At 41.0% G+C, this 19986-nt stretch overlaps 1 protein-coding gene across 3 annotated transcripts in view; it reads right to left on the bottom strand.

Annotated features, from left to right (window-relative positions):
- The window catches only part of HERC5 (HECT and RLD domain containing E3 ubiquitin protein ligase 5), a 47833-nt gene that overhangs the window by 26266 nt on the left and 1581 nt on the right, over positions 1–19986 (bottom strand). For all 3 annotated transcript variants that reach the window (XM_055085797.1, XM_024126675.3, XM_024126677.3), the window contains exons 2-13: positions 18927–19047; positions 18183–18259; positions 15540–15761; positions 14025–14116; positions 13633–13763; positions 12005–12150; positions 10787–10863; positions 9735–9838; positions 8453–8512; positions 7004–7097; positions 4126–4315; positions 2538–2692 (exon numbers count right to left, since the gene is read on the bottom strand). In XM_055085797.1, the coding sequence (XP_054941772.1) occupies positions 2538–2692; positions 4126–4315; positions 7004–7097; positions 8453–8512; positions 9735–9838; positions 10787–10863; positions 12005–12150; positions 13633–13763; positions 14025–14116; positions 15540–15761; positions 18183–18259; positions 18927–19047 (1469 nt within the window). The remainder of the gene's footprint in view (positions 1–2537; positions 2693–4125; positions 4316–7003; positions 7098–8452; positions 8513–9734; positions 9839–10786; positions 10864–12004; positions 12151–13632; positions 13764–14024; positions 14117–15539; positions 15762–18182; positions 18260–18926; positions 19048–19986) is intronic.

Genomic DNA, 19986 nt, shown 5'->3' with positions numbered 1-19986 from the left:
GGCCGCGGAGCCTGTGCTCCGCAACGGGAGAGGCCACAGCAGTGAGAGGCCCGCGTAACGCAAAAAAAAAAAAAAAAAAAAAAAGAAGGTTTATTTGTCAAGGTGGGAAGATAGAGTATATTTTATTTCATTCAACACGTTGTTAGTTAGATTTCTAACCTTTTAAACATTAGACATATGGTATATGAGCCTCTGTTTGTACTCCTCCTCTGGTCCCAGCTATCAGCTTTGTTACAAGACTATCTAGAGAAGCCCTCGATGCCAAATCAGGCCCTCTGCTTATTTTGTAAAGTCTCACAAATGCCTAAAATATTTACCATCTGGTCTTTTCCAAAAAGAAGCCCTCCTGATCCCTAATCCAGCTAATAATTTAAAACCTTGGGCTTCCCTGGTGGCGCAGTGGTTGCGCGTCTGCCTGCTGATGCAAAAAAAAAAAAAAAAAAAAAAAAAAGAGCATAAAACCTTGAAGGAAAAAAAAGTTTAAAACAAAACACATGGAGTAAAGATCATAAAGGAATAGACTGACAAATTTTTTTTTTTTTGGCCACGCTATGTGGCCTGCACGATCTTAGTTCCCTGACTGGGGATCGAACCCATGCTCCCTGCATTGGCAGCGGGGAGTCTTAACCCCTGGACCGCCAGGGAGGTCCCCAAATTTTATCTACATTAAAATTAAGAACATGAGTTTTGGACTTCCCTGGCGGTCCAGGGGTTAAGACTCCCCGCTGCCAACGCAGGGGGCACAAGTTCAACCCCTGGTCGGGGCACTAAGATCCCACATGCTGAGGGGTGTGGCCAACAAGTTAAAAAAAAAAGTGAGTTCATCAAAAATCACCAAGACAAACTACAAACTGGGGCTTGATATTTGCAACACATATAACTGACAAAGGACTAGTATCCAAACTAAAAAGTACTCCTATAATCAATAAGAAAAAATTAAATAATACATTTAAATTGAGCAAAAAGACAGGTATTTTATTTTATTTTATTTTATTTTATTTTTTTTTTTGTGTGTGTGTGGTATGCGGGCCTCTCTCCGCTGTGGCCCCTCCCGTTGCGGAGCACAGGGTCCGGACGCGCAGGCTCAGCGGCCATGGCTCACGGGCCCAGCCGCTCCGCGGCACGTGGGATCCTCCCAGACCGGGGCGCGAACCCGGTTCCCTTGTATCGGCAGGCAGACGCGCAACCACTGCGCCACCAGGGAAGCCCAGGACAGGTATTTTATAGAAAAGGAAACAAGAACTGCAATTATAAACATGAAAATATGCTCTAACGCATTAGAACCAGGGAAATACAATTAAAATCATAATTTGGGGCTTCCCTGGTGGCGCAGTGGTTAAGAATCCACCTGCCGATGCAGGGGACACGGGTTCGATCCCTGGTCCGGGAAGATCCCACAGGCCGCAGAGCAGCTAAGCCCGTGCGCCACAACTACTGAGCCTGCGCTCTCGAGCCCGCGAGCCACAACTACTGAGCCCACGAGCCACAACTACTGAGCCCGCGCGCCTGGAGCCCGTGCTCTGCAACAAGAGAAGCCACCGCAGTGAGAACCCCGCGCACCGCGGCGAAGGGCGGCCCCTTTTCGCTGCGACTAGAGAAAGCCCGCGCACAGCAACAAACACCCAACTCAGCAATCAATCAATAAAGTCATAATCTGGCACGATTTCAATACGGCACTAAAAATATTTTCCAAATTTTAAAGTCAGACGTGGCGCAACAGAATTCTCATCATTTCCTGGAGAGGATTTAAATTGGTCCAACCACTTTGGAAGACAGTTTGTCACTACTCATGAAGAACAACACAGGCATATCCTCCAACCTATCAATTCCAGAATTAGGGAAGGAAACCAAAAACTAACTCTTGACACATGGACACCAAGAGATAAGTACAAAAATGTTGACAGTAGCATGTTTTCTCATAGAGGAACCCTCCCCCGCAAAAAAGAATTGCAAACAGCACATACTGTATATCCATCAACACTGGAATGGATAATTCTGGTAGAGTCTCACTATGCACTATGATACAGAAGTGAAAATGAAGTACAGACGTAAGTATTAATCTGGATGAGTCTAAAAAAACAAAACGTTGTGTAAGCAGCATGTATGCGATTCATATGAAATTTTGGAAACAGCAAAATTAAACAGCATAGTGTCAAGAGATACTTATGGTTATAAAACGATAAAGAAGAGTAAGTGAATGACTAACTGAAAATCCAGGATCCTGGCTACCTTTGGGAGGTGAGGGGGTACAATCTGTGAGAGACACACAGGCATTTCTAAAGCACTAGGAATGTTTTCTTTTTTAACATGGGTGGTAGTTGCACTGACGTCTGTTTTACTACTTTTCTTTAAACTGTACGTGGATACGAGACACACCCCTTTACGTGCATGACTTGATTCACAAAAAACAACACTTGAAAAATAGCAGAGTATCAGCCTCACGTTCCGTAAGAGTCTGCTTAAGTTTCAAGCCAGGTGAAACCAAGGGAATCTTTATTGCAAAATAAAGATATATGGGTTTCTAAAACAGCACTTACCCTGTGCAGCTTTTTCAACATTTCTAGGAGAGTTTTAATGTGATAGTTATTCTCAGTAGTTCCAGTCCAATAATTCAGTTGAGCAATGACAGCTGTTTTAAACATCTGGACCAGTCTGATGAAAGCAGATTCTTGCAGAGATGCCCAGTATTTCTCTGAGGGATACGAAGGTAAGTAACGGTCAGCACGTGATATTTCTTGGATTCTTAAAGGTAAAAAGTAGTCAATATTTTCTGAAACTGGTAGAATAGTTTCATATATATTGTAGTTATAAAGACATTTGTAATAAATTTTTCAGTAAATACAATCAGAATTGAAAGTGTAGAATTTAATGTTCTCAAAAAAATGCCTTGACAGTAAGAGAACCACAAATTTGATCTAATTAATTTGTTGGTGGGGGGAAACTAGACAAAATTAATTAGTCCCATTTTTTGCCCAGATGAAATAGCATACAGTATTAAAAACCAGATTAAGAACTATTTGTGATTACAAGACTCTATTTTGCGCTCTCAGCACGAGTTTTTAACTCTTTTTTTTTTTTTTTTTTTGCGGTATGCGGGCCTCTCACTGCCATGGCCTCTCCCGCCACGGAGCACAGGCTCCGGACGTGCAGGCTCAGCGGCCATGGCGCACGGGCCCAGGCGCTCCGCGGCACGCGGGATCCCCCCGGACCGGGGCACGAACCCGCGCCCCCTGCATCGGCAGGCGGACTCCCAACCGCTGCGCCACCAGGGAAGCCCAAGTTTTTAACTCTTAAAAACCATCTTTTGGCACTGTATAAAAGAAAAATGCTTTAAACCAGCTTTTCATCGCTTACAATGTGACAAAATATAAGAAAGAATGGACTTCCTTGGGCTGAATATGCTATTTGTGTCAAAAACCTCATTAGAATATAATCAAGCCCCTCGACCTAATTTCCAGTGTACTGGAAATACAGGGACAGGAGGAAACAATCAGACAAATCTAGATGTGAGACACTGTACAGGACTGCTGACCCACGCTCTTAAAAAAAAAAAAAGCCTGTAAAATACTTTTCGGGACAAGTGCAGAAATCTGAAAATGGCCTAGATGTGAGGTAATATTATGGAATCACGGCTAATCTTATTAGCTGTGATAACAATGTTGAGGTAATACAGGATTCCATATCCTTAGGAGATGCATGCTGAAATATCATGGGTAAAATGTCCTGGTATCTGCAACTCACTTTCAAATAGTTCAGCAAAAATAAAATGTAATCTGTACACACACAGCAACATGCTGACTGCTGACTCTCAGGTAGAGTCTCTGGGATTCACTGCACTAGTCTTTCAACGTCTGTGTATGAAGTTCTTCATAATGAAAAGTGGGGGGGGCAAAGGACCTCATGACCAAGCCACACAGGTATCATTACAAGAGCGCTAAAACGGGACTAGAGCAATCCGTCGTGGAGGAACACAGTAATTATTACAGCATGTCAGAATATGTTAGGACTAGGAACTAAAAACCATGAATGTGTCACAATCACCTAAGCTTTGCCGTAACTTCACTAGGCATGTGTTTCCACTGAGAAGACAGTCATGTATTTTCAAGTGTAAACCATCGATCTTACCCAGAATCTCTGACGACTGGTCATGAATTTTATAAACAGCCTCTGCAAACGGAACCACCAGGCTCTCCCAGTTGCTATGATCATGCATCACAGGACATTCTGGGAGAAGGAAGAAAATTTCTAAAGCTTCTTGATGTGGAGAATGAAATGGAAGATTTTTGAACAGAGTATCCCTGAGACATGTGGTTATCTGTGGTCAAAAAGGATCCAGGAAAAGACACTCAGAACACAGCGGGAACTGGGTGCAATTACTGTAATAAAATAAAGTGTGGAACCCAGAGTTTCATCCCACCATGAAATTGGAGCAATCAAAACCCATGTTCACAACCCATCTCATCTAGCTTCCCAAATACCTAGGTGTGTAAACGTGTGACAAGTATCCTCTCCATCCACCTGCTGGGGTTCATGAAGGAGATCAAGGAGAAACCACACGTGCAGGATTATACTGGATGAACAATGGACTCAGAACTAAAAGGCAGCCCTCCCAATAAGGTCCACATTCTTCCCCCCAGTTCCACTAGCACGCCTCATTTTTTAAAGAGGAAGAATGTGTCGGAATCTCCCACAGCAAAACAAAAATAAAAAACAAACAAACAAAAAGCAGCAACTGCAACAATGAGAATCTGCATGGTTTCCTGTTACCTTCTCACAGGATCACCTGTCTCATCAGAGACTCTCTCCACCAAACTCTAGTTTCTAGCCCTTCCAATCTTCTTACAGTTTCCCCAATCCAGAATGCAAGTGTTGAAGAAAAATTCAAATGGAATTCTGAATGCTTATGTGTTCTGTGGGCTCAGATAATGGTAATAATTTGCCTAAAACCCCGTTAAGAAGATGAGCTAGTGTTTACAGGGTTCTTATTATTTGTCAGGTACTGTGCTAAGCAATTCACATACATAAGTTCATTTATCCTTGTCGTTTCTTTATACCACAGATGGTATTATTAACCCCGATTCATAAATGCGGACTCTGCGTGTTCGGGAGATTAACCTGCTGAGGCTCACAGAGCTAAGTGAGGATCTCTCCTGGATCTTTCTGACTCCAAAGCTCAAACTCCATCACTAAATTACGAGATACTAGCTAAACGATGCCTCTAAATGCACAAAATCGTACAATTATCTATTTTCGCATCAAAACACTCTGTTGGGCTCCCGCCACGAGGCTCAGCCTTCAGTCATGCATACCTGACTGCTGCACGTGCCCCCCCGGCTCCTCTGGGCTCCTCATCATCCACACAACCCCAAACCTCCCAGCCCTTCAGAACCACTGTACCGCTCGCAGGCCAGTTATACTGTTTCACGTCTTGTGCCTTGGTGCACACCTTCCTGACTGCCTGGAATGTCCCTCCCCTGTAGGTACCCGGTAAACTCCCCTCCCCCGGGCACCTTGTTTTGAGCCCTCTAAATCCAGCGGACCGTTCGCTGCCCACGTAATGAACGAATTCATTCATCTAAAAATATTTATTATACACCCAGTATGTTCTAAGTTGGGAACTAGGGAAGACAACTGACACCTGCACACAGGTATCCGTCTCCTTCACTAAACCAGGAGCCTCTAAAGACAGGGGTCTCACCACAGCTCCCTACGCATAGCAGTATTCAAATATTTGCTGAATAAATGAAGGAAGGCCAAGTCTGTGAGTCCATATCACAGAAATCTCAAAACAGAAACATTACAGGTCTTCTGATCCAACTGTCCCATCTGAAACAATGGGAGACTGCTCTATGATTATGTCGCTTGTACTGTATATGATATTGTTCCGGCACAACTAAGGTATCATTAGCCTTAGTGATGAACTGGTCCAACCTCTTCCTTTCACAGATGCAGAAATGGCTTTCTATTTTTGGTGATCTTTCTACTAACTGCTGCAGAGTCCTGATAAAGGTGCATAATTAGGGATCCATTTGACATCAGACTCCTAATTGGGCAATGGTTCTGCCAAAATTAACCTAATTACATTTTCCATCTTCCCTTGAGAAAAGAGTGTGCGAGAGAGAACCTGCAGCTAACATACCGGATGCTGAGTGTGACAGACAGAGCAAGAGACCAGGTGAGGGAGCTGAGAGCAGGAAGAGAACATGCACGAGACAGAGAGCGGGAAAGAACAAGAGCCACAGAGACAGAAGGAAGGACCAAATGGGGGTGGGGGTAGCCAAGAGAAGTGAAGGGGGGGGGAGGGCGAGGGAGAGAAAGAGAGCGCGCAAAAACGAGCCACAGACCCAGAAAGAAACAGACTGAGACAACAACATAGACAGTACCACCCCTAGATCAATCAGGACAGTAGAACAGGGAAATAAATTAATAAAGGCTGCATTAATAAAGGAAGCATGCCTGAAGCATCTCCAAGTGGGAAGCCTAAAGATAGTAGTAACAGTGCTGAAACAAAGAAGCAACAATCCCAGAAAGAACAAGAACATTCTAGAACCTACAGAAAAGGAAGTGCAGACCAGGCAGTCCTTGGTGAGGGGGACATTCACGTCAGAAAAAGTGTTTTCATTTCTATACTTACGTTGAAAATGACTGCAAACAAAATGTTGTTCTTATTCTAGTGTACCAGTCTCAACAAATATCTTAATCATCTTCCTAAGGCCCTAAATTGAAAACATTCCCTCTCGGGGAGTGCCTGTCCATATACGTGTATGTGTGTGTGGGCGCCGATGAACTTGTTAGATTATTTGTAACCTAAGTGCCTACTATACCATCTATTTCACCCTAAGTGGGGAAACTCCTGAATGGTAGCTGAGTTTAACTTAATCGGTATATGCCACAGAGTCTCAAAGAGTATCTGAAAACAAGATATTTCTTCTGAAATTTTGAGTTCTTATAAAAACATTTCAGCGTATTTTCTTTTTCCAAGTAACAATCTGAAGAATACCACCATGTTAGTAATCCAGTCCTTTTGGGTTAACTCCTTAAAGGTGTCCCTTGCTGTATTTAAGTCCAAATGAATAGACATCGTTTCTCCAGCTATTCTGTGGAAGGAAGGTAAATGAAAAATGGATGAATAAGTAAATGAAAAAGGACACTTCAAAATTAAATATTTTATTAGATTATTTATCCAGATGAAAAGTTTCTTCTCAAGCTTGCTTCATTTTAATAAAATTACTTTTTTCTCACCTTTTCAGTAACTATAAAAATTTGGCTGAACACAAACACAATTGAAAATATAGCTGACAAAATACCATTATTTCTGAAAGGTCAAAAAATATCAAGGCTGCATTAACAATACATATGCTATCAGACTTTACATCAGATATTGTCTTATCTTAAATGAGTAATCAATAAATATTTATTTCCCAGTACAAAAAAAAAAATAGCCACAGAAAAAAGGTACAGGTTTTTCTTGTTTTCCAGTTACATGAACTATAAGCAGGGACCAAAAAAGGGGTTTCAGAGCAGTAAATTTTTAGTAATCAAAGAGAACATTTCTAATGAAATGTCTATCTTAACTCAAGAATTACATTTATACCGGACTGAATATATTGTCTAAAAATAGACCCATTCTTTGTGAAATAATACATATATTTAGTGTCTGAAAACAGAAAAAGTTCTTTTAAATAAATATTATACCAATATTTAGGAAAAGAAGTACAAAGTCATTCTTTCATAATCCTTAAAAATTCAAAGAAACCTTAGTATGTAGCAATAAGGAAGTAATCAAATAAATTAAGGTATGTCCTTCCCATGGAATACCATGCAACCATTAAACTGATGTTATGGGGAAATACTGAATAATATAAAAATTGAATAAAATGGAAAAATGGGCAAATGTATTAACTGTGAAGAAACGTACAAAACAATACCATTTTTGGTAAAACAACAGATTTGCATAAAAAAAGATATTTATACAAACACTAGCTATTACACTTAAGTGGTGAATTTTGGCTGATTTTCATTTTCTTTTTGTTTCATGTCTTTTTTTGACATTTTCTACAGCAAGCATATATGTGCTTTTGTAGGAAAAAAAAGGTAATTTTTAAAAAGAGATAAAGACATAGATCATTATTTTACCCTCAAACCATTTTCTTTACCACCTTGCACAGTTTTTTAAACTGAGAGATAACTGACACATAACATTATATTAGTTTCAGGTGTGTACAACATAATGCACTGATACATGGATAGCATATATTGTGAAATGATCACCACAAGTCTAGTTAATATTCATCACCACACATACTTACAAATTTTTTTTCTTGTGATGAGAACTTGTAAGATCTATTCTCTTAGCAACTTTCAAATATACAACACAGGATTATTAACATAGTCACCATGCCACCTATACATAGTGTTTTCAACAGAACTTTAAATTTATTATATATATTACCTTTCCCTTAAAAAACTTCCAGTCAGACATGCAGGAGATGAAAATATCTCTCTGATTTCCCTGTATTAGGAATAAGATGGTGGTTAAAACCAATCAGAATATGCCTCCTTGTAGCAGGAGACAGGATCAATTGCCTTTCAAACTCCTCCCTCCATCTCAATTTATCTGCATATTGCCATGGGCATCTGAAAGTCTCAGTTGTGAAATCTCAAAATTTCAGAGGCAAACATGGGAAATAAAAAGATATGTACTCAGAGAATCCAGAGGGGACGAGGATAAGGCTTGACCTAGGGTATTTCCTTGGACAAATGAAACACTCCCAACCCAGCCAGCTTTCCAAGCCCTACTTATTTCTATTCCAAAGGAGTAGAAACAAAAACAATTACCAGAAATTAAAGGTGGGGATATATGCTCAGTTCTGTCATAGAAGTACTTGCACAAATAGTTCTTGACCATTTGTGCTCTGCATGATGCAGCTATCTGGTATAACTACTTTCCAGAATTAGGAAGCCATACCTAAAAATGTCTCTAAAAGGAAATGCCTGTATACATGAGTATAATTTGTACAGCTGGTAGGAGTTCTATCATTGAGAGTAAGGTTGCCTAAGCTGTTCAGCTGTGAATAACAGCTCAACAAACAAGAGGCTCTAAAGTCAACGAGGGTTGAGAAACTGTAGACTATATTTCCTGCTCAGTGTCACAATTAAACATATCAAAGGCCCAGAGAAGTCCCGCAGTAAAGAAAGACGTCCCCATGGAGCTTACATGCTAAATTGTATGTGTCACCTTGGCTAGGCCATGGTACCCAGAGATTTGGTCAGACACTAATCTAGATGTTGCTGTGAAGGTATTTTTTAGATGAGATTAACATTCAAATCAGTAGACTGTGAGAAAAGCAGATTACCCTCCATGATGTGGGTGGGCCTCATCCAATCAGTTGAAGGCCTTAGGAGAAAAAGTCTAAGGTCTCCAGAGGAAGAGGGAATTCTGCTTCCAGACTGCCTTGAGACTCAAGCTGCAATATCAACTCTTCCCTGGGTCTCCAGCCTGCTGTCCTGCCTCACAGATTTGTACTTGCCAGGCCCTACAACTGCATGAGCCAATTCCTTAAAATCTCTCCCCACCACCCGCAAACACACCCTATTGGTTCTGTTTCTCTGCAGATCTCTGACTAATGGACCACTAGTGGACCACAAAATCTCACATCTCTGTATTGTGCAGAACCAGTTGGGGAAACACTGCTTTAGAGAGCTATAGGAGCAGACAGACACTTAGGGTGTACCTTTTTGTATTCTGCCACTGTTTAGTCCCCACGTCAGCAATCCATCTCTTTACAGTGCCTTCATTCAAGGTAGGAATTTTCCTCCTCAGATTAACATAGGAATTCTGTAAACAAACCAAACAGTAAAATACAGTAACTTAGAGACCACAGAAATAGGTATCCAACTCTTAGGCACGTTCTAAGGATAGAGAGTAATACTAAGCATGGATAACATAGCTCTGCAAAAATCATAAAGTAAGATTCTACCAAGGAACAATAAATCATTTGCCTGGTTGCCAATTTCTTGTCCAAGGGTGCTTAGATCCAAAGTAAGTTTCTCTGAATGCCCCAACACTGAACACTTTATATGGGTATGATCAGATTAAACTGAACATCAGACAGCTTTGAGTGGAGAGATCCTAAAAGGACTGGGTATAGAAGTAGCAGGAACTCAGTTTGCCTTGGTGGAGTAGGATATGGAGGTTACGGACTGATTATTCATAAGACTATAAACCTCGGGTCTTTTTTTTTTTTTTTTTTTTTTTTTGCGGTACGCGGGCCACTGTTGTGGCCTCTCCCGTTGCGGAGCGCAGGCTCCGGACGCGCAGGCTCAGCGGCCACGGCTCACGGGCCCAGCCGCTCCGCGGCATGTGGGATCTTCCCGGACCGGGGCACGAACCCGCGTCCCCTGCATCGGCAGGCGGACCCTCAACCACCGCACCACCAGGGAAGCCCTCGGGTCTTTTTTTAGTAATGGCTGGCAAAGTCACTTCAGAATATCAACCTGTTGGTTCACTAGCACCCTGACCAAAATGCTCTTGGCAAGGAGCCTCCCGAAAGGTAAGCAGAGTCTAAGGAAATCACACGTATTTGACATACACTAAGGGCAAATCTGCTGACTTTTGTGAGTAAATACGTACGTAGTTTAGACAATAAAGGATCAATAATGTCTAACCATTCCCCAAACTCAGCCTAGTAACCTGATGATTTTGGAATTCACCAAATCTAGATTCTAGAACCTTCTGTTTTGCTTAAAATACCAAGTTATAAAACTTCTAGAGATCTATTTTTACCTCTTTTTCCACCCAAAGCAAAATGCTTTGATCTCCTCCAGCAATCATTATTAATTCCTTTTCTGAGGTTCGGCTTTCTGAAAGGGATTTACAAAAAATAAGAGTTTAGAAACTCATTTGATACAAATATACACACTTAGCCTAAATAATTTTAGATTCTTCTTAAACTGAGTCCTTTTATCTTTCTGACAGACAAAGACTCAGTACATTTCCTACCGATAAAGCAGAAATACATATCTACTTCAGGGTGAAGTCTAGTTAGCAAACATAGATGGTTCGCAAGGTTGCCAACGTGGTATCAGTTTAATACACATAATTAACATAAATGCTTATATATACAACACAGTCAAACCAATATTTGATTAGTTAACTGTTCCCTGGTTTAATTCAGCGCCTCTTACTAAAAACCCTATTTATTACTCTACAACTCAAGATTTAATCAACGACTACTGGCTGTGAAGAATGTAAGTACTTCAAAAGCCTATGCAAGTGGTTACAAGAAATCAGATATAATACTTGATCTGCTTAAGGAAATAACCCGACTGTTCATTTCCCCAGAAGAACGGAGAGAATTTTGGTACTTCCAGTCACCACTAAGCTTTCAGAAACAAGTGACCCAAGGGCTCCGAGGCCCTTCTACAGTGGGACGTTTCAGAGCTAAGGCTCTAAAGTTACACAGGGCACAGTTCACGTGTCCAGCCACAACCCTTCACAGGCTAACCTTCTGCCCGCCAAGTCTCTGCACCCTCTAGCAAAAGAGGACTGAGAGCACACATCTCCTGGAGCTGTTTAAGGACCGGTGAGTTAGGCACAGTTTACAGTGCCTGGCATATGTTGGCTGCTCGTCATTCTGAGGGTTTTATATGATTATGAGTCAATTTAATCAGGCAAGAAAAACAATCACTATGGAATTAATAGGTCCCTTGAAAACTGGAATCAGAGGCTGCATAGGCTTCTGAACCCATATGGTCTATTTTATGTTGTATCATTTTAAATCCACATTAATCTTAACCTGAAGGGTTAAGGGAAAACTAATGGTTATTTCGACTTGATAAATTAGATTGGCTGTGTTACGCTGTTTACAAGTAAACAAATGAAAGCAATGTTCAGAAAACCTCCCTTCACAGGCATACATTTCTTTTCTTGCCCACATTACACACTTAGAACGTTTCTCAACCAAGGTATTCATGCCAAATCCCGTGCTCCTAAAGAATTTACCAAATGTGAGTTCTTCATTTGATGGCAATTTCATGGGACGTGGTATCAGCTGATCATGTGTTCCACCGTTTCCCAGTTGTCCTTCTTTTCCAGAACCAAAAGAAAAGACCTTCCCCAAATCAGGAACATAGGCAAGTGTGTGCTGCCTATTAAATGAAAGCACATACGGTCAATTCTCAATTATCCACAATGATTAGAGTATGCAGCAATCTGGTAAACTGAAGAAATTACGCTACTCAGTCAGTGAAACCAGCTAACCAACTTCCAATGGATGACATGAGCCGTCTAGAAACTAAGAAACCACTAATGTGTGGCTGAGATGATTCTGGAACCCCTAAGTGTGCTGAAGGCCGTGATGCTGCACCCTAGCAAATGACATCCCCTTCGTCAGAAGAAGCACCACCTCTTGCCTTCTACTCCTCTTTTAGGCCTTGGCTTGAGTCACCACCTTCTGGAAGCCATCTGAGTCCCTCCCCTCCCCATCCTAGAAGGTAGCATCAGGTGATCCTCCCTGAGCTACCGCTCTGTTTCCCAAAGACCTTTCTCATGCTGATTTTCTTACTGATTTGCTTGATGGCCTCTCCTAGGATACAGATGTATAAGGAAAGAATTTCGCCTTACTCAGAGGTCTGGCCTTTGTCCTCACTTCCTGAGAGGTAATGTCTAAACCCTGTAGAATTTTCCAAGTGACAGGAGGGTCTCTCTTATTCATGGTAGGCCCGCCCCTAACACCACACCTAATAGTTTATCCAGGTGGCTCATGGAAGCCCCTCCAGCTGTACGTAAGCCCAACCTCTCGGTATACAGAGGCTGGAGGCTGAGTTCAACCACGTGGGCAATAATTCAATCAATCATGACTAAGCAATGAAACCCCAATAACAACCCTGGACTTGGGTGAGCTTCCCTGGTTGGCAATATTCTTCAGTCATGTATCAGGCTGGGAGGAGGTAACCTGGCCCATGGCTCCAAGGGGGGCGGACACCAGAAGCTCCTCATCTGGACCCATTCTAGATTCCGTCTTACGCATCTCTTCCTTTGACTGGTTCTAACTTGTATCCTCCTCTTGTAATAAAAGTGACCATCAGTGTAATAGCTTTCAGTGAGTCTTGTGTCTTTCCGTGAATTCTCCTGTGTTAGTAGGGTACTGCCTGGTTTGCAGTAAGACATTTCTAAGGTGAGGACTCCTTCTGTAACACATGCTACTCGGAGGAATGTATGTTATGAAAAATCCAAAGTGGTGACAATGTTCCTTTGGTTCATGAAGAGATGGAGTGATGATATCAATGGATAAACCTTTCTAACTCACGTTTGTTCATTTTTTTCCAAATAAATGATAACTTTTTTTTAAAGATAAAAGTGCATTCAAACAGTTACAAAGGTATTTCACTAAAGGACCAACAGAAAGTAAATATATTTACACATTAAAAAAAAAAATCAATGAAAGTAAATATGTGTAGTAAAATATTTATTATGACTGTCTAATAATGTAAAATTAAGCATCTTCGCCTCTCTGGAAATGTTTGATACCTTTACTTCAATCAAAGAAACCTGACGGACGTTTTATTAAGCTACCTGTCTAAATTCACTGTGCGCACCTTACCCATTCTCATCGACACTTTACAACTTACCTCCCACAGGCTATCTGGGTCACGCTATTCCCCGCGAGTCCAGTCACCAAACAGGGTCTTAACTCATTCTGTGTTGAATTGTGACCGAGTTGCCCATATTTTCCAGCACCAAAAGTAAACACCAGCCCACCCTAAAGAAAGAGAACTTCATATCAGATTCTAGAGAAATATGACACAGAAGTAAACGCTCACTGATGCAAAGACGTCAATGAAAAATCAATAAAATCACCACCAAAGCAAAGCCTCCCAGTGATGAGGACAGTCCTACATGTGGGAAGTGGTGACCTTTCTTCCCTGCGAAACACTAGCTGCCCCCATCTCCAGGTTCTAGTGCTTTCTCCACTACAAAGTGTTCTCCTGGAATTACAGTCAAAGAGACAAGGGTAACGCACCTTTGTTAGCAGGGCAGTGTGAGAGCCACCACAAGCGAGAAATTCAACTTTCTGATTGTCCAGCACTTCAATAAGGGAAGGAGAATCTTTATCTGTGCAAGGGAAAGAAGGGTTCAAGTGACCCAAAGGAAATGGTGAATTTCACACTAGAGTTCCACCTACTGATAAAATACTCATACCACTTCCTCTATGCCCATCACAACAGCTCCTAACATACTTTGACAAGAAAGGCTCTGTGTTGGTACATTTAGGTCTAAAAGCAGAGGTGGGCAGTGATCAAAGGGCCACACTTGGGGGCCCCCACCTGTGAAAGTGTCACTTTCACTTCCCAGAGCCCATTCTTCTCTCTTTTTTTTTTTCCCCAGTACGCGGGCCTCTCACTGCCATGGCCCCTCCCGTTGCGGAGCACAGGCTCTGGACGCGCAGGCTCAGCGGCCACAACTTACGGGCCCAGCCGCTCCGCGGCATGCGGGATCCTCCCGGACCGGGGCACGAACCCGCGTCCCCTGCATCAGCAGGCGGACTCTCAACCACTGCGCCACCAGGGAAGCCATTCTTCTCTTTTTAACCTGACCTGATTAGCCTTCATTGAAGCATACCTGATATTTCCAAGTCCCATCTAGCATTACCCTTTTAATGAACATAAAGCTTCTTTTTTTCTTTCAAAGTCTCTACTACACTGTCCTTCCCTTACACTACCTCTTCTCTCTTTCACGATTATTTTCTTGTCCAAGCACTTAAGAGATTCAGCAAAAATAAGTTCAGCTGTCCTTTATTCCTTTTCCTCCTCTGAGTATTTTTCTAACACTGACTTACGGGTTCTCCTGAGTAACTAGCATTGGACCATGTGAGGCAGAAATGCAGTCTCTGGGGGGAACGTGTACATTACCACAACTAATAAAGCAGCAGAGTTTGCCACACCTGAAATCTCTAACAAGGTGTTTGGGGTCATCAGAAATATTGCCATCTGCTTTGCAGAGGTAGCTCAATAATGCAAATTGCTATGTTTTCGTGTGTGTGTACAGATGTAATGAATACCTTATGAGACTAGGACAGGTGAGTTTCTAAATAGAATTTTAGTATCCTTTTGTCCTAATGTAATTGTAATAATAGACATTTAAGTGCACAAGTACCCTGAAGGTCACTTCATCCAAACTCATCACTTTACAGAAAAAGAAAGACCTGGAGAAGAGTAAGTGCCTCGGGTAGGCCCTGAAGTTAGCTAATTTCAAGTGGGACTCACGGCCCAGGCATTCTGAGCCCCAGTCCAAAGCTCTGACCGTTTTTCCCACTTGGCCCTGACACACGTCTCAGTTACAGCCATGACCTCCACACTGTGCATTCATGTCCTTTAGACCGATTCTTCCCTGAAGACGAGAGATAACCGGGGAGGATCCGTGCTAATGAAAGTGGGGATCTGAACCATTTTTGCCAGGGAAGTCTGTGGTACATTCATCTCTTATATGAAAAATATATACTTGTTTAGAATATGAACTTGAAAATATGTTTCCATACTGTCGGTGTGGCCCAGGCCCAGCTGTCCACAATCATTTCTTCCCCATGAGTAAATGTTTCCCGACATGGATAAGGCCATGCTGTGGGCTTCTCCTGCAGAAATCTGAACCAAGGGGACTCCTAAGAGGTGCTCCACGATCTGCGGTGTAGGGACGGAGGCAAATGTTCTTCCGACTCCAAGCTGGCCGTCTAAGTTCTGTCCCCATGCAAAAAGCACGCCACCTTGACGTAAACAGAGAAAACGCTGTCTTAGTAAGTTTAAAATGCAGCAGACATCACCCTAGAACATTATGTGCTATCCATACTATTTACTATTCACGATCTCTTCCATTCAAACTGACAAGACTGCTCAGATCCTCTCATGTCTCGGTCAGAAAAAACAGAACCTTCTCTTGAGCAATGACAGTTACAATTACTTACCTCTCACCTCAAAGAGCAGTGCTATGAACTGAATGTCTGTGTCCCCCCAGAACCCCTACGTTGAAATCCTAACCCTCAGTGTGACGGTATTAGGAGGTGAGGCCTTTGGGCAGTGACTAGGATTAGATGAGATCGTGAGGTGGGGGGCACTCATGAATGGGGTTAATGTCCTTATAAATGGGTCCCCAGAGAGCTCCCTCGCCCTCTCCACCTGTAAGAAAACTGGCCCTCACTAGACACCGAACCTGCTGCAACCCTGACTTTGGACTTCTACCTCCAGAACCGTGAGAAATAAATTTCTGCTGTTTAAGCCACCCCGTCTATTTTTGTTATAGCAGCCCGAACGGACAAAGAATAAAGCTATCTGAATATATTATAATCAAATTCAAGAAACACTTATTTTAAAAATCCCACAGGATGGGCCCATGAAAGATAGAAACATTCTACATTTGGGAAGATAAAACCTAAAACTACTTTTCTTTCTTTCCCTCTCCCAAGTGCCTTAAGATGCTAAATAAATACCTTAAAAATACGTTGAAAACTGCAGCACAGTATTTTGAAAGAGTGAGCATCTTCTTCCATTAATTGAATATATGGAACATATTTTTATTTTATTTATTTATTTTAAAATTTTTCATTGGAGTATAGTTGATTTACAATGTTGTGTTAGTTTCAGGTGTACAGCAAAGTGATTCAGTTATACCTATACATATTGGATCATATTTTTAAAGAAAAGTTCTTAGATATTATCTAATAGAGATGACAGTATCTAATGGAGTCTAAAAAATATATATATCGGAGATTTAATGTTTACTGAGCAGGACCTGGTGGGAGACAGAGGTTTTCCTTCAAACGTAAATACCACATGCCTATCAGCCACCAGGAATATCATGATACCACTGAGGACGATCAGTAGTTCCTTTCTTGCTTTCCCAACTTTCATTCTTCCTAGATTGTGATTTACCAATAATAAACCCTGAACAACCCCTCTGCCCCACATCCCTAGATCCTGGGCTTCTTGAAGGCAGAGTGTGTCTGTCTCATCTTCACAACCTCAACATGGTAGATATTCAAAATGAAAGATCTGTTCATAAATGGATGAACTCAAACAACCAGTTTTTTCCAATACAAGTTTTATACACTCAAACCTTAACAGGGCCTTCAGTACAGGTCAAATACTTGATTACTTACTTCCCTTGAATGCCAGCTTTCATTCAGTTTATGTTTCTATCTGTCCTACGTATTTAAAAAATTTCCTTGACCCTGAATTCCCCTCTATCGCCTTCCTGTCTTAATTAGGTCAAGTTTCTTCAGGAAATACTCCATATTCACTACTTCCCTTCCCTACCATTACGGTATCTGATAAGAAACAGGAAGTAATAAAGGGCTGGGGAGAATCTCTGAATTCAAAAGGTAATGTTAAAACACATCAGAGGCCTGCAAACTGGCCATAAAAGCAGACCCAAGGGATTCTGAGCTCCTATCATGGGAGCTGGAAGAGCACTAGGAAAAGGGAAGAAAGTTCTGGAAAAGGGTGGACCATGCCTGGTCCTGCTTCCAGAGAGATTTTGATTATTCAGAATATTTTCACTGTTTCATATTTGAAAAATAAAAAAACATGGAACTTTTGAAATAAAGCTCTAGGCCCAAGAGGTAGCCCAGGTGCCACGTCACCAAACCGAACTTTCATGCCCCTGTAAATGCTCCGCTTGACCAGAAACACAGCATATGCAGTCAGCCAATCCCCAAACACCAAATCTACTCTGCGCTCTACACTTACTTCCTTGTTCCTTAATCTTTCCAAATGCCAGCCATGCAACCTTAGCCAATCATGCCTGGTTTCCGCGTTGAGGCTTCTAACACTCTACAAAACTCGCCCTTGCCCGAAACCCCTCAGGAAGAGTGTTCCACTGCTTGTGAGGTCCTATACACTCTCAATCCATGGGCTCTTTTCGCTTAAATAAAGGACATCAAACTCGTTACCAAATTGTTTTAGTTTTGTCATTTGACCGAACAAAAGGTAGGAATATTAATTATGAAAACCTGAAGATTTTATAGGTTCAAGAATTCTAATTTTGTATCTCCTTTAGCAGTGCTCTAGACCATATCACATTCAAAACCATACTTCTGTCCTGTTACAAAGTGAAGCACATACATTCTACTAGTTCTATACACACACACATTTGCTCCCTCTAAGAAACAATTAATATTCCAGAAAAGTACCTTTTGAGAGTGCAAGCGAATGATAATCTCCACATGTGATCTGAATTATATTTTTTTCTTGTAAAATGCACTGAAACCTGATGAAAGAAAATATGTTTTATGTTGATCACATAATGGAAGTCACAACATTGATCTAAGAATTATTAACTGTATTTAATTAGGATTGAAGCTCAAAACATTAAATTTACTGCTTCACATTCAGCACATCTAAAATCATTATAATAATAACATGCTTTAATTAGTGGCTTAAAAGGAGAATAACGGGCATTACAAAACTGTGGTAAGATGATTCTAAGACAATTTTGCAAACAATAATTTTATGATGCAGGAATAATACAAGATGAAAATAACTTCTAATTCACATGATCTACTAGTAAAACATCTCACAACTCATTCCATGATAATTCATTTTTTCCCAAGGTTGAAAACTCTTTCTGTAAATTTAACTTATAGTATTATTATGAGGGTTAAATGAGTTAATGAACGTGAAAGTCCAGTTTGGGGCTACGTGGACTAACCAATCATTTCCTTTAAATGCCAACGCAACACACGGTACATGCTATGGGAGACATAAATTGATTTATAGTTCATTGATAGAATTCACTTGTCCACAATTCATCACTTACTTAAGATGTCACTGTATAAAGCAGGCGACAAGGATCATATAAAGTAACATTTTCCTACAAAAATTATGATTGCCTTTTGAGTTTTGAATTTTTAATAAAAGAAAAAAACCTTCCTTACCTTGTATGTTTTATGCTATAGTTGTACTCAAATGGTTTTCCATCTGAGGAGAGAATCAGCATGTGCTCTACTCCTTGGTCCATGGAATGTATCTTCATTTTTTTCTCTAACTTAATGCACTCTGCAGAGGAAATCCAACCAGGAGCGATCACCATTCTGTTACCCACTATTATCATTCATTTCATTATAATACACTTAAAACACCTGGAAAAAGTTTGCTTTTAGATTCCTGTTTAAGAAGTTCAGAAAGAGAAATTAAATTTGAAGAGCTAGAAATGAAAAAGGCTGTAAGAAAATATATCTTAATTTTTGGACAACACAACTCATTTTAAGAGGAAATATATTGTGTATTCTGAGATACACTCTTTCCAAAAACAAAACAAATAACAATAATAAACCCCTCCTGACGCTCCATCTAGAAGCCAAGGCCTATATTCTAGGCCTATATTCTTAAAAGGAGACATTTGGTTTGGGGGAACGATTTTTAAAAAGGATGTTGTTAAAAGAATTGTTATTGGCATTAGTGCATATTTAGCCCTTTCTAAAAGTTAAAGATTTAAAATTGTCCACTATGCCATTTACTCTTATTTAATTTGTTCACAAAAAGTAGGATAGATTTGGGACCTTGTTTCAGTTTTCAAAAGTTCTAACGAAAAAAAATCTATTCATGTAAAAATATCAAAGCACAAACGACTTCATAATAAAAATACTAAGAGAACCAAAACAGTTTGGTAATAAAGAAGAAATGGCCCAACAGACTAAAGTTTTTTAGAGACCCAGCATTTCAAATCAGTTGAAAAAAAGGAGGATTTATTCAAAAAAAGGTATTGGGACATCCGGCTAGCCATTTTGGAGAAACAAATCAATCTAGATACCCCTACTTCATTCCTTAAGTCAAAATAATTTCCAAGTGTATCAAAAATTTTAGGTTTAAAAGTAAAATCTGGGCTTCCCCGGTGGCGCAGTGGTTGGGAGTCCGCCTGCCGATGCAGGGGACACGGGTTCGTGCCCCGGTCCGGGAGGATCCCACGTGCCGCGGAGCGGCTGGGCCCGTGAGCCA

Source organism: Physeter macrocephalus, chromosome 7 (genome assembly GCF_002837175.3).
Source record: "Physeter macrocephalus isolate SW-GA chromosome 7, ASM283717v5, whole genome shotgun sequence".
NCBI lineage: Eukaryota > Metazoa > Chordata > Mammalia > Artiodactyla > Physeteridae > Physeter > Physeter macrocephalus.
This window is presented reverse-complemented; position numbering and strand designations above follow the sequence as displayed.